The sequence below is a fragment of the Mobula hypostoma genome, chromosome 16, assembly GCF_963921235.1.
Source record: "Mobula hypostoma chromosome 16, sMobHyp1.1, whole genome shotgun sequence".
NCBI lineage: Eukaryota > Metazoa > Chordata > Chondrichthyes > Myliobatiformes > Myliobatidae > Mobula > Mobula hypostoma.
This window is the reverse complement of record NC_086112.1, coordinates 14570533-14583743: the sequence shown is the minus strand read 5'-3', so window position 1 is coordinate 14583743 and position 13211 is coordinate 14570533. Positions and strand designations below refer to the sequence as shown.

General features: G+C 44.4%; 1 protein-coding gene across 3 annotated transcripts in view; it reads right to left on the bottom strand.

The window, feature by feature from the left end:
• rhobtb3 (Rho related BTB domain containing 3) overlaps positions 1 to 13211 on the bottom strand; it is an 88252-nt gene that overhangs the window by 49751 nt on the left and 25290 nt on the right. For all 3 annotated transcript variants that reach the window (XM_063068575.1, XM_063068578.1, XM_063068576.1), the window contains one exon: positions 1174 to 1331. In XM_063068575.1, the coding sequence (XP_062924645.1) occupies positions 1174 to 1331 (158 nt within the window). The remainder of the gene's footprint in view (positions 1 to 1173; positions 1332 to 13211) is intronic.

Sequence of the window (13211 nt, the reverse complement as noted above, 5' to 3'; positions counted from 1 at the left end):
AAGTACCTTTATTGTCTCAACTAAAAAGTATACGGGTTCATTAACTGTGTGCATATCCACTAGGTGTTGCTGACCCTCCATGAACAGTCAAAGAATAGAAAATGTGATACTCAGGAAATAGTCTACATTGGCCAGGCATTCCTCGTGGTCCCAATATGATCTCCATATGTCCAATGTGGTGTCCTCCACATACGTGCTGGTTGGGCCCTGGAAAATTGTTGCTGCCTCAGCTCCCAAAATCTTTCATTCTTATTCATTCCCCTATCAGATTGATCACTGATGTTTCAATTTCATTGGCTCAAGATCACCTGACTGACCTGCATCTGTTCTCATTGGATGTAGCCCACGGCTACAAGTAGTATTGTTTTATGCCCTTTGCCTTCAACCTCATGCCTGAGGTGGTGATATTTATTCTATTCAACTCTGACTGGTTCAAACCAGTCAAACTGGGTCAGCCAGACACTGGGCCCAGATAACAAGACTGCTTCTGCAAACCTGCTATTTTACACAATAAACTGCTTCTGATCTCAGTTTTAGCAGATCATTAACAGAAGCTCCTCATGCCCACGTTCAATTGCTCTGACTAAGTTACCCCAGAGCAAGAATCGGTTCATCAAAAAGTTCACAAAATGGCAGCTGCAAGGACAGTCTCACAAAATGGTCAAATCCCTTCCTGTTCACCGATTGTAGTTCTTTCTGACCAACATATCTATTTATTTATTTATAGATACTGCATGGAACAGGCCATCTCGGCCCACCTAGAGCCAGGAACCTAACTATTTAACTATAACCTAATCTCACGACAAGTTACAATGACCACTTAACCTACTAACCGGTCCATCTTTGGACCATGGGAGGAAACTGGAGCACCTGGAGGAAACCCATGTGCTCATGGGAAGGATGAACAAACTTCTTACAGAGAACGCCGGGACTGAAATCCAGACTCCAACGCCCCAAGCTGTAATAGCTTCACGCTAACCGCTATGCTACAGTGGTGCACATTCATCTTCAATTGTAAACAAAAAGAAGCCAAATGCTGGGTAATAATTTCCAAAATCAGTCTCTCTATAATTATTTGGTTTTACAGTAGATTGCGAAGCAAATGACATATAATCTTAAAGTATTATATTATAGGAAATAACTATGTTGTGAAAGCATAACAATCTTGCTCACCACTCCGCCGAAATATTTCCCCACATTGAAATCGTTGAGACTCTGAAGTTCCAAGTAGGCTGCTCCAATTTCTTTTGACAGTTCCAACCCCTCATAGAAAGGCACACAGCTCCCTTTATCTGATGCACACAGTGGACATGAACAAGCTGGACTCTCTTCTGTTGAGAAGTTCAAAATGTCATGAATTTAATTTAAAAATATTGCTCTAAGTATTATACAAATTCCAAAAATAAATAGAATAATGTCATGTCCGATACACTTTCTGTAATTTACATCTCTGCGGGAAACTCAACCTTTATTATATAACAACTTCAGTTGATTTATAGAGTATCTTATCAATTCTGTCACAGCACTTCACTCCAATTATTTAAATGCACAGTAAAATCTAGCAAGTAGCAAAAAGGTGAAAAAATAAATAATCTGATTTTGCCGATGTTAACCAAGTGACAAGTGTTAATCAGAATTACGAGGGGAATCTCTGATCCACTGTGAGAAAAATTTGAGTATCATTCCCACTGTTGAGACTCACAAAAATTTCACAGATTCACAAGCTGGTTGCAGAGTGGAGAGGGGCCAATTTGTGTGTACCACTAATCCCACTCCCGAACTGCATCCTCATAACCTTGCAAATCCTTTCCTTTCAGATATCTATCCAACTCCCATTTGAACACTGCAGTTGATTTTCATCCTTTACTAATTGAAGCACTGAATTCCAATTTGCAACAATCTGCTGGGTTTAAAAATAAATTTTACTTGTATCACATTTAGCTCGTTAGTCAATTACCTTTATCCTATGTCCGAGGTTCCTGACCCTTCCTTCTGCTCCCCCGGGCAATGGGAACTGTTCCTCCCTGTCTTTACCCTTCATTGATCTAACTGCTTGTGATTCCTGTCAATGTCATTATTTAATGCTGTGGTGTCATAACTGCTGAGGTATATGAGTAAAGCACAAAGCATTGGAGTGAGCTTCTAAGATCTGAGACAGTTTGAAACTGGAGATTGAGGATCAAATTTGCTTACTTAGTTCTGTGGAAAGAGAGCAAACAAGTTTGTTCAAAGGGCTTTTACAGCTATATGATTTCTGACAGTGATTTCATACTTCATTTTTACAAAAAGCAAAAGGATGTGTAACACATTATGTAAGACACTTACTGTTAAGGAATGATAGTTTTCGGCAAACCTTGGTGAAAGAAAAGGCACCTGGATGATGGAGAAATGGAGGGCCATGTGGGAGTGAAGGGTTAGATTGTTCTTGGAGTGGGTTAAAAGGTTGTCACAACATTGTGAGCCGAAGGGCCTGTACTGTGCTGTACTGTTCTATGTTCTATGACGTTAAATAGAATCAGAATCAGGATTATTACCATTGACATAGTATGTTGTGAAATTTGTTGTTTTGCAGCAGCAGTACAGTACGATACATTAAAAAAACTATAAATTTCAATAAGATATATATATACGTATACATCTCTATGGGCACGTGGCCAGATGCTTAAAGCATTGGACTAGCGACCTGAAGGTCGTGAGTTCGAGCCCCAGCCGAGGGAACGTGTTGTGTCCTTGAGCAAGGCACAATCACACATTGCTCTGCAATGACACTAGTGCCAAGCTGTATGGGTCCTAGTGCTCTTCCCTTGGACAACATTGGTGTCGTGGAGAGGGGAGACTTGCAGCATGGGCAACTGCTGGTCTTCCATACAACCTTGCCCAGGCCTGCGCCCTGGAGAGTGAAGACTTTCCAGGCGCAGATCCATGGTCTCACAAGACTAACGGATGTCTATTTTTTTTATTTTTTATACATCTCTAGCAGAAGAAGTATAAGGTACTCCTTCTCACCCTTGGGCAAGGTGTATCACCTGCTCAGCACCCCCCAATCAGTTTCACGTGTAGCCATAGGATCAGGTGGTGGATAATCGTACGAGCAGCTGGTGCATATCACAAGTCCTGGTTATGTGACCGCTGATGCCAGGCAGACAATCTCCGAAGAGTATTGATAATGGCCGGGGTCACCCGTCTTGTAAAGACACTGCCCAGACGAAGGCAATGGCAAACCTCTCCAGTCCAGAAATTTGCCATGGACAATCATGATCTCCATGATCGCCCACATCATAAAACATGGCACATAATGATAATGATGATATTCATATGCAAAAATAGTGAGGTAGTGTTCATGGGCGGGTTCATTGTCCATTCAGATATCTGATTGCAGAGGGAAAGAAGCTGTTCCTGAATCATTGAGTGTGAGACTTCAGGCTCCGGAACTTCCTCCCTGATGGTAACATCCAGCATGCTATGGATGATGGGGGTCCTTAATTATGGATGCCACTGTTTTAAGGCATCTCTATTTGAAGGGAGACTCCTGCTCATAATGGAGCTGGCTGCGTCTACAAATTTCTGCAGTTTTTTCCAATCCTGCACAGTGGCCTCTCCATACCAGATGCAACTGGTTAAAATGCCTCTATTAGATCTCTTTACCACCTCTTCTATTCCAAGAACAAGCCCAGCCTCTTCAATCTATTAACATAAATAACATTAATTTGAATTTATGCAATAGTGATTGATGTGCAGTGTGGGAATATCAAGTTCAATCAAATAAATTCAGCTTAATTTTATTTAGACCATTAAATCAAATTATATTTGACAGAGGAATTTTGCTGTTAGTATACAGTACTTTGAACTGATAATAAGCCAAGAGTTTGTCATCTGAAAGAATATGGCGAGTCAGAATATTTTATATTTATTTATTTATTCATCAGGATGTGGGCATCCAGTTCAAGTTTAATTGTCATTGAACCATACACATGTATACAGCTAAATGAAACATTATCCCCCTGGGTCAAAGTACTTAAAGAGTCACAGATTAATATCGACACAAGTCCGTGAGTGGAATGGCCAGGAGAGTGATGATGCCTACGATGTCGTTCTGAAGCCACGTTTCCACAAGAACATGTACGCAGCAGTTCCTCATCTCGCACTGAGTCAGCCGCAGATGAAGGCAATCCAGCAATGTCTTCCAGGGAGCAAGCGCTGGAGAGCAGCACCAATGGGTGAGCCAGCCTGCAGGGGCCAGCCCCAAGTCCCGTGCGGATTTCAGCACACACTCTGTGCCTCTGTTCTCTCCCACACCACCTCTGCACCTCCGTCCCCGGGTGGCTGATCACTGGCCAGGCCAGAATTTAATACCCCTCCATAAATGCCCTCAAGAAGGTGGCAGTGAACCACAGCATTAAACCGCTGCAGTCCTTCTGGTGACGGTTCTCCTATTACGCTTTTGTACAGAGAATGCCAGCATTCAGGTCAAATGGCAATGAAGGAGTAATATAATATTTCCACGTCAGGACAGAGGCTGCTGTGTGACAGTCCTCCCAGGTGCCTGAAACCCTTGTCCTTTGTTAGCCAGAAGGAACTGCAGTCTACAAATTAGTGGATTCAGATAAATCAAGCACAGGAGAAGCAGACAAAAAGAACTACAGTCAAACAAATCAGTGGATTTGGATAAATCAAGGACAGGGGGAGCAGAGAAACTATTTGTCTTTGTTTCCAACAGGAATTCTGCAGAGTCCTGATGAAGGGTCTCGGCTTGAAACGTCAACTGTACCTCTTCCTAGAGATGCTGCCTGGCCTGCTGCGTTCACCAGCAACTTTGATGTGTGTCTTTATTTCCCCCCATTTTGTGAACTCTGAATTGATTCTTGCTCTGGGATAATCCAATCAGAGCAATTGAATGTGGACTCAAGGAGCTTCAGGTCACGACCTGCTAAACCTGAGTCCATTCTCAGACAAGTAGCCATATGTCATGTAAAGTGGCAGACTTGCTGGAGAGGTGATCTGTAATCTCGTTAGATTCCGTGTCTGGGTCACCTAGTTTTGATTAGTTTGAACTAGTCAGAGTTGAAAGGAGCAAGGTTGGGTGGTAGAAGCCATGAAACAATGTTGGTTGTAGCCCTGGACTAGAGCCAGTAAGATGATGACCCAGGTAGGTCAGGCGACCTTGAGCCAATGGGAAGGAGTTCCAATGGTTCAATTGATGAGGAACACTAGAAGAGACAGGAGCTCCAAATACATTACAATGATGACTCCTCAGCAACCAGAGACCAACCATCATGGATGAGGAAGACCCCATGGACACATGGAGATCAGGACCACAAGGAATGCCTGGCTAGTGTAGACTCCTTTCCCAGGTAATATCGTTTCTCTTCATTGATTGTTCATGGAGGGTCAGCGAATTCTAGTGGGGGTGCACACAGCTAGTTAGTTTGTGAACCCACGTGCTCTTTAGTTGAGGCGATAAAGGTTACTTCTCAGTAAGTACAGATTCTCTCTGATCATTGTTACTAAGGGGTAGACTCTTATAACACCTTCTTGGTGGTAAAGATCATGGGGTTGAGAGGCATTGCCAAACCAATCTAAGTGAGCAGCTATAGTCAGTGTACATTACCAGTGGCAGAGTAAATGTATTCTCCTGAGTGTCGATTGTGGAGGACTATCCACAGTAATGGCACTAAATATTAAAGGTAGCTGGTCAGACTCTTTCCTGCTGAAGCTGATCACTGCCTGCTGACCGTATCAGGTCAATTGTGAAAATGTGACAAGTGCACATGTGGCAGATTGATCGTGTGGTGGATCAACTGGGCCTCCTACGCATGGGGGGGGGGCTCTCTCCTTTGGCACAGGCTTCTAGTCCACGTTTTTCCGCTTGGCAGGTCTGGTTCAGTCCCTCCCGCACTGTATATGGGCCTCGTTCGTTCTTTCCGCACTCTACGCTGCCCAGCATGTAAAAACTCAGTAAGAACGTTCAGCCCTGCTGCCCCATTGTCTGTCTTGCTCTGCTAAGTAACAACTGGTATTTGAAAAAGTTACTAATCAACCCTAGTCTAAATATTACCTGGGTCTTGTTATAGACAGGTATAGATTGCCTCACTGCTGAGGGATTATCAACGGAATTCCCACTTCTGATCTTATGCTACAGGGAAAGTCATTAAAGAAACAGCTGAAAGTGGATGGGCCTAGGTCACTGCCCTCACAAAATGCAATGGTGATTTTTAAGAAGTTTTTTTAATTTCGAGATACATTGTGGAGCAGGTTCTTCTAGCTCAATGAGCCAAACTGCCCAGCAACCCACCCTAGCCTAATCATCGGTATGTCTGTGGATTGTAGGAGGAAACCAGACTAAACCTACGTGTACCAGTTCCTTACAGAGGACACCAGACTGCATTCCGAACTCTTAACGCCCTGAGCTGTAATAGCGTCATGCTAACCACTACGCTACCGTGGCGCCCCACAGTACGAGATGGTTGACCTCTTCAGTAAGCGGAGAGTCCTCTGCCAGCCAAGCGATGGTGGCTGGGAGAGCTTTGTGTAGCGGTAGGAGGGCAGGCAGTCAATGCCAAGTGGAAGACCAGCGATGCACAAGACTAATTGGTTCATGTTTCTATCCTGGTTGCCTTGATCAGATGAATAAATATGACCTGGCATACAGAATTAATGTAATCTTGCTGATATTGTTGTGCTTGTTCAGGAATACGGTAATGATCAACAATTGAGCAAAAGTAAGTTGGAAGCTTAAACACAAGAGATCCTGCAGATGCTGAAAATCTGCAGTAACACACACACACACACAAAGCACTGGAGGAACTCAGCAAGTCAGGCAGCATCTATGGAAGAGGGTAAACAGTCGATTTTTTTTGGGGACTGGAAATGGGATCGAAGCCAGAATAAGAAGGTGGTGGGGGGGGAGGCAGGGGGATAGCTGAGACCAGGAGTTGGGGATGGTGGGTGGGTGAGGGAGGGGAGGTGAAGTGTGAAACTGGGAGGTGATAAGTGTAAAAGGTAAGGGGCTGTAGCAGGAGGAACCTGGTAGGAAGAGAGAGTGGACCACGGGAAGAAGGGGAAAGAGGAGGGGCACTAGATGGGCAGGTGAGGAGAAGGGAAGGGGTAAAAACGGGGGGACAGAATGTGGAATGGTAAAAAGGGAAAGTGGAGGGATGTACTGAGTCAAGTACCACCTAACATTGTTCCTTTTTGTCCCATGATATTGAAAATGTCAAATCTGCTTGTGTCACGATCTGAATGGTGGATGAACCGAGTGTCATTGTGCAGTCAACCTCGAGGATGAATTACCACCACAAAATGACTCAGCAATACCAGACAATGACACACACACACACACATCCTTCCTCAACAACTAGCTTCTTTGGCTGCCTGCCTCCCTTCCTCCCTGAGAAATATCAGCCTGAAATGTGACAATGCTTACTGAGTATAGTCTCTGGAGATCTAATCTCGGAAAGTTCAGAGATGTGGCATTCTCTTGCTGCTGACGAATTCGTCCTGGGTTGGTATGTATTGCACACGATACTCAGTGGCCACTTTATTAGGTACACCTGCAAATACCTAATCAGCCAATCACCAGGCAGCAAATCAATGCATAGGAGCATGCCGACATGATCAAGAGGTTCAGTTATTGTTCAGACTAAATGGGGGAGGAATGTGATCCAAGTGACTTTGACTGTGGAATGATTGCTGGTGCTAGACGGGGTGGTTTGAGTTTCTCCTGGGATTTTCACGCTCAACAGTCTCCAGAGCAGAGCTGCCTAACATTTTTATGCCATGGACCCCGACCATTAACCAAGGGGTCCATGGACTGCTGGGAACCTCTGTTCTAGAGTTTACAGAGAATGGTTTGAAAAACATAAACATCCAGTAAGCAACAGTTCTGTGGAGGGAAGCACCTCGTTAATGAGAGAGGTCAGAATATTCAGACTGGTTGAAGCTGACAGGAAAGCGACAGTAACTCAGATAACCACGTGTTACAACAGTGGTGTGCAGAACAGCATCTCTGAATGCACAACATGTCGAACCTTGATGTGGATGGACTATACTAACTAAAGACCAAACCAGTTCCACTCCTCCACCTAGTAAAGTGGCCACTAAGAGTACAGGGTGGCATTATCTCCCTGCAATCAATGGAATGAATTCTGGGACCAAAGCGTAAGTACACAAAAGCTAATGGATAGCATGAACATTTACTGCCCTGGAATCAATTTGGTGCTGCCGTCTGGGGGAAACCTCTAATAAAACAGAGCAAAGGTCACAGACTTCTGCCATTTCCCCCAAAATCATGCACTGAAAGGCTGATGCATGGCAGAAACACGTCAGTTTGGCTTGTTGGGTGAACAGAGAGAAACCTCCTAGCAAGATGGCCAATCAACAGGAATTCTGCAGATGCTGGAAATTCAAGCAACACACATAAAAGTTGCTGGTGAACGCAGCAGGCCAGGCAGCATCTCTAGGAAGAGGTGCAGTCGGCGTTTCAGGCCGAGACCCTTCGTCAGGACTAACTGAAGGAAGAGTGAGTAAGGGATTTGAGAGTTGGAGGGGGAGGGGGAGATCCAAAGATGGCCAATCATTGTGTTTAACCTATTAAACACATTAATGGAACGGCACGGTAGCATAGTGGTTAGCACAATGGTTTACAGTACCAGTGACCCAGGTTCAATTCCCGCCGCTGCCTGTAAGGAGTTTATATGTTCTCCCCGTGACTGCGTGGGTTTCCTCCGGGTGTTCCAGTTTCCTCCCACAGTCCACAGACAGTTAATTGGTCATTGAAATGGTCCCATGATTTGGCAAGGGTTAAGTCAGGGGTTGCTGGGTGGTGTGGAACCATAAATAAATAATAAAGCACTGATAATTTCAGGAATACCATGCACCAGATAACTCCGCTATGGACGGTCCCAAGCCTGATTGTGAAAGGAGGCTAACATGAGGCTAGCAACCCCATCTCACAAAAACCCAGTGGTACAGAAACCCCAAAGACCTCATCCCTGGGAGGGGAATGATCTTCAAAGATCAGCTACATCTGGGGACAATTTGAGAGACTGGCCCAGTACAGAGAACTCCGGTGAACTGCTGTTGGCGGTAGGAGTGATGGGCTTAAGAAGACGCTGTTAATATTCTTAAAAATGTTCAATTGGGAGGATGTGGAGAAAAGGGGCTTCAGGGCATCATGCAGGAATGTGAATTTAAAGAATTACCCATGGATCATGTCTCCTACAGGACTGTGCAAAAGTCTTAACCACGTGTAAAGCTATATGACTTCTTGCACAGTACTGTATACAATTAGCTCATGTACATCTTGGCCTTGAAGAGTAAGGGAGATTCATTGAGGGACTGGAAACAAAATACAAGTTCAAGCACAATTTAAGAGAGACAAAGCTACATAAAAGGAAACACCTGTAGAAAAGGAGAGGAAGCATTTTTGCACCTTTTTATACAACTCAAAATAATTAACAGCCAGAGGGAGAAATAAATCACTGGTAAAGTGAAAGGAAATCAAAATGAAGCAGCAGGAGCTGATTTTGCAGCTAACAGACTCAGCAAAGCACAGTTTGAAGTCTGGTGGAGGACTTTATACACAAGATGAAATCACCAAAACTTTACCATAGTTGAGCTCAGTCAGTTTAGCAATCCTATCACGTAAAAATCCAGAGCTACAGAAACACCTACAGAAGCTCCAAAGACTTCATTGCTGGGAGAGGAAAGATCTTTAAAGATAGGCTACATCTGGAGACAACATGTAAGACTGCCCAGGACAGAGGACTCTAGAAAGCTGCCGTTGGCGGCCTATGCCTCAGTGGGGGTGATAAGGCATAAGTAGATCATTGATGCACTAGATGTACAAAATTTTGAAAGATATATAAGATAGAAGTGGAAAAGTTGTTTCCATTGGTAGGTGAGACTAGAACTAGGGGACATTGCCTCAAAATTCAGGGGAGAAGATTTAGGACGGAGGTGAGGAGAAACTGTTTTTCCCAGAGAGTGGTGAATCTGTGGAATTCTCCGCCCAGGGAAGTAGTTGAGGCTTCCTCACTAAATATATTTAAGAAACAGTTAGATAGGTTTCTACATAATAAGGGAATTAAGGGTTATGGGGAAAAGGCGGGTAGATGGAGCTGAGTTTACGGACAGATCAGCCATGATCTTCTTGAATGGCGGGGCAGGCTTGATGGGTCGGATGGCCTACTCCTGCTCCTATTTCTTATGTTCTTATGTAACCTGCAGTAGTTCATGGTATGCCTGCACTTCTTAAAGGGGATGTGAGGACACAGTCAAATAAACACAGGAGCTTGGAGAATGAGCTGGAGGCAGACGCCCCGTTCTATTGCAGCCCCAGGTAATGTAGAGTTACCTGGAGAGCACTCCCATATGCTTGAGGAACCAGGAAGTCACTGAGCGACAAAATATTGTGCCAATGTAGAAAAGGTGAGCAGAGAGCTGAACACTTGACACCATGACCCAAGGACACGGCCTCCTGCCTTCCACTACCACCGCCCTCAGTTCATGCTCTTCTAGCACCTTCAGGAAACCATTAAGACCGGAAGACATAGCAGCAGAATTAGGCTTTCAGCCCACTGAGTCTGCTCTGCTATTTCATTATCCTCCTCAACACCATTCTCTTGCCTTCCCCCACCCACCCATCCCTACCAATCAAGAACCCATCAACCTCCGCCCTAAATATACCCAACGACCATTAATGTGGCAAAGGCACAGAATGTTGACCAGGTAATTCCCATCCATAAAAGACAAGATAAATCCAGCTAATTCCCGTCCATTTGGACTACTCTCAACCATCTGTAAAGTGATGGAAGTCCAGACAATCTACGTACCCAGACTCCTTGTTGATTTCCATTTGAAGAGACAGATCTGAAGTCTATATTGTTATGTAAAGAGCATTTGAGATGCTTTTCATGCAGCAGTAAACTGAAAGCTCTGAGACATGACACATATCAGTCATCATTGGCCGACACAATCTAAATAGTACAAAGCACGGGGTGACAGCAACCTTCACTTCTACAAGCAGAGAAATCAGTCACAAAGCCTCATCTGCAGAATATGACAGATCTTCCGTGCCCTTGCTTGTGAAAATCTTAGCCTCTGGACACATTGCTCCTTAGACTGGTCCAGATGTACAGAAGGCAATCTGTACATCTTCCTAGAAGGTGCAAGAAACTCATTAAAGTCTTGTCATGAGGACTGTCCAGGATGGCCTGGAAAATGCATGTATGTGCCTCAGGATTGAAGAATTTTTTTTTCCCTATTCTGGGAGAACTGTTTGGAAGAAATATGTGGTCCTGGCTCTGTATTGTAAGAAAACAAGCTTTTAAGAATACTTTCCCGTGGGAAAGTCACGCTTAGTGACAAAGTTCTCGACAAAGAATACAGACACATTACATTTATATTCATCTCACCAGTTTCTGCAGACAAGTGGTTTTTTGTTTGAAGATGCTGTTAAACAGCTCACAAATGTCATATATTTCAAGCCTACATTAGCAATTTTGAAATAGGTCCACAATAAGAGAGTTAAGCTCATTCCTTAGCGTTAAGTATCTCTCACAAAAAGAAGCAAGAAAGCAACAATTTCAGACAATAAGGTATTCCTTGCATTGAAGTGCAGGGCCATTTTCCTCATGATCGTCCCATACTGCTTGCCATCTTCGTAAGCCTCTGGGTGTTCAAGGGCAGAAGGCATACAATATCTCAATGTGGGACAATAATGCTGGCATTGCTATGGATAATTCGGCCACAAATCTTCATATAGAGCTTTTGCATCATTTCCACCAGTATCGAGGACATCTTCAAAAGATGGCGCCTCAGGAAGGCGCCACCCATCAGTAAGGACCATCGTTGCCCAGGACATGCCCTCTTCTCATTACTGCCATCAGGGAGATGCTACAGAAGCCCGAAGACACACAATCAATGTTTCAGGAACACCCCTCCACTATCAAATTTTTGGGCAATCCAAGAACCCATGAACACTACCTCATGATTTTGCGCTCTTTTTGCACGACTAATTTTATTTCTTACTGTACCATCTCATATTATTTTTATGGATTACACTGTACTGTTACACAACTAATTCCATGGCATACATCAGAGATAATAAACCTGATTCTGATTTCTTGTAATGCTAATACAACCTTGGCAATATGGCTGATTCACTGTCACTCTTATGGAGAACTACTGGTTTTTGTTTGGGGCGGTGTGCTAGTGGGAAATCTCTGGACATTTTTGTTTCTACACATTGCAGATACAGAACTTCTTCAGTATTTTAATTGCCCAAGCCAAATCAACAGGGAAGGGACACCAGATAAAGCAATGTCCGCTGGAGGCTTGAGGCTGAAGCCAGCCTGTTGGATTGGAGGACAGTGGGTAGGAGGAAGGAATGGGTTGTGTTTTGCTACTGTTGTTTTGTCACTTAGTGTGCCCAGTTTTCTTGTGTTCTGTGTTGCTCTGCCAAACACTGTGGGCCTGCGACAATGGTGCTGGAATGTGTGGTGATACTTGGGGGCTGCCCCCAGCATATTTTCAGGTGTATTGGTTGTTAACACAAATGGAGCACCTCACCACACTGTATGTTTCGATAAAAAAAATAAAATAAGGCATCCGTTAGTCTTGTGAGACCACAGATCTGCGCCTGGAAAGTCATCACCCTCCAGGGCGCTGGCCTGGGCAAGGTTGTATGGAAGACCAGCAGTTGCCCATGCTGCAAGTCTCCCCTCTCCACGACACCGATGTTGTCCAAGGGAAGGGCAAGGGCCGATACAGCTTGGCACCAGTGTCGTCGCAGAGCACTGTGTGGTTAAGTGCCTTGCTCAAGGACACAACACGCTGCCTTGGCTGGGGCTTGAACTCACGACCTTCAGATTGCTAGTCCAATGCCTTAATCACTTGGCCACGTGCCCACACACGTGATAAATACGCCTGAATCTGAATCTGCCAAAGATGATCTGTTGGGACTGACCCCACCCCATGGAAGATACCACCAGAAGGAAAAGCTCCACCAACCTCCTGCCTCAGAGTGACTTGTTCTACACAAATAGTTGAACACGACTTTACAAATTCCTTCCAGCTTCCGCACCATCTACTCGGGGATTTACACCCAAATGTTAGAATGAAAGGAACCCGGACACACTGGGATAACAGCCAGGCATACTCATTAAAGTTCCAACTTGACAGGCCAGTTGGATATGGGCTCAGGTCAGAGA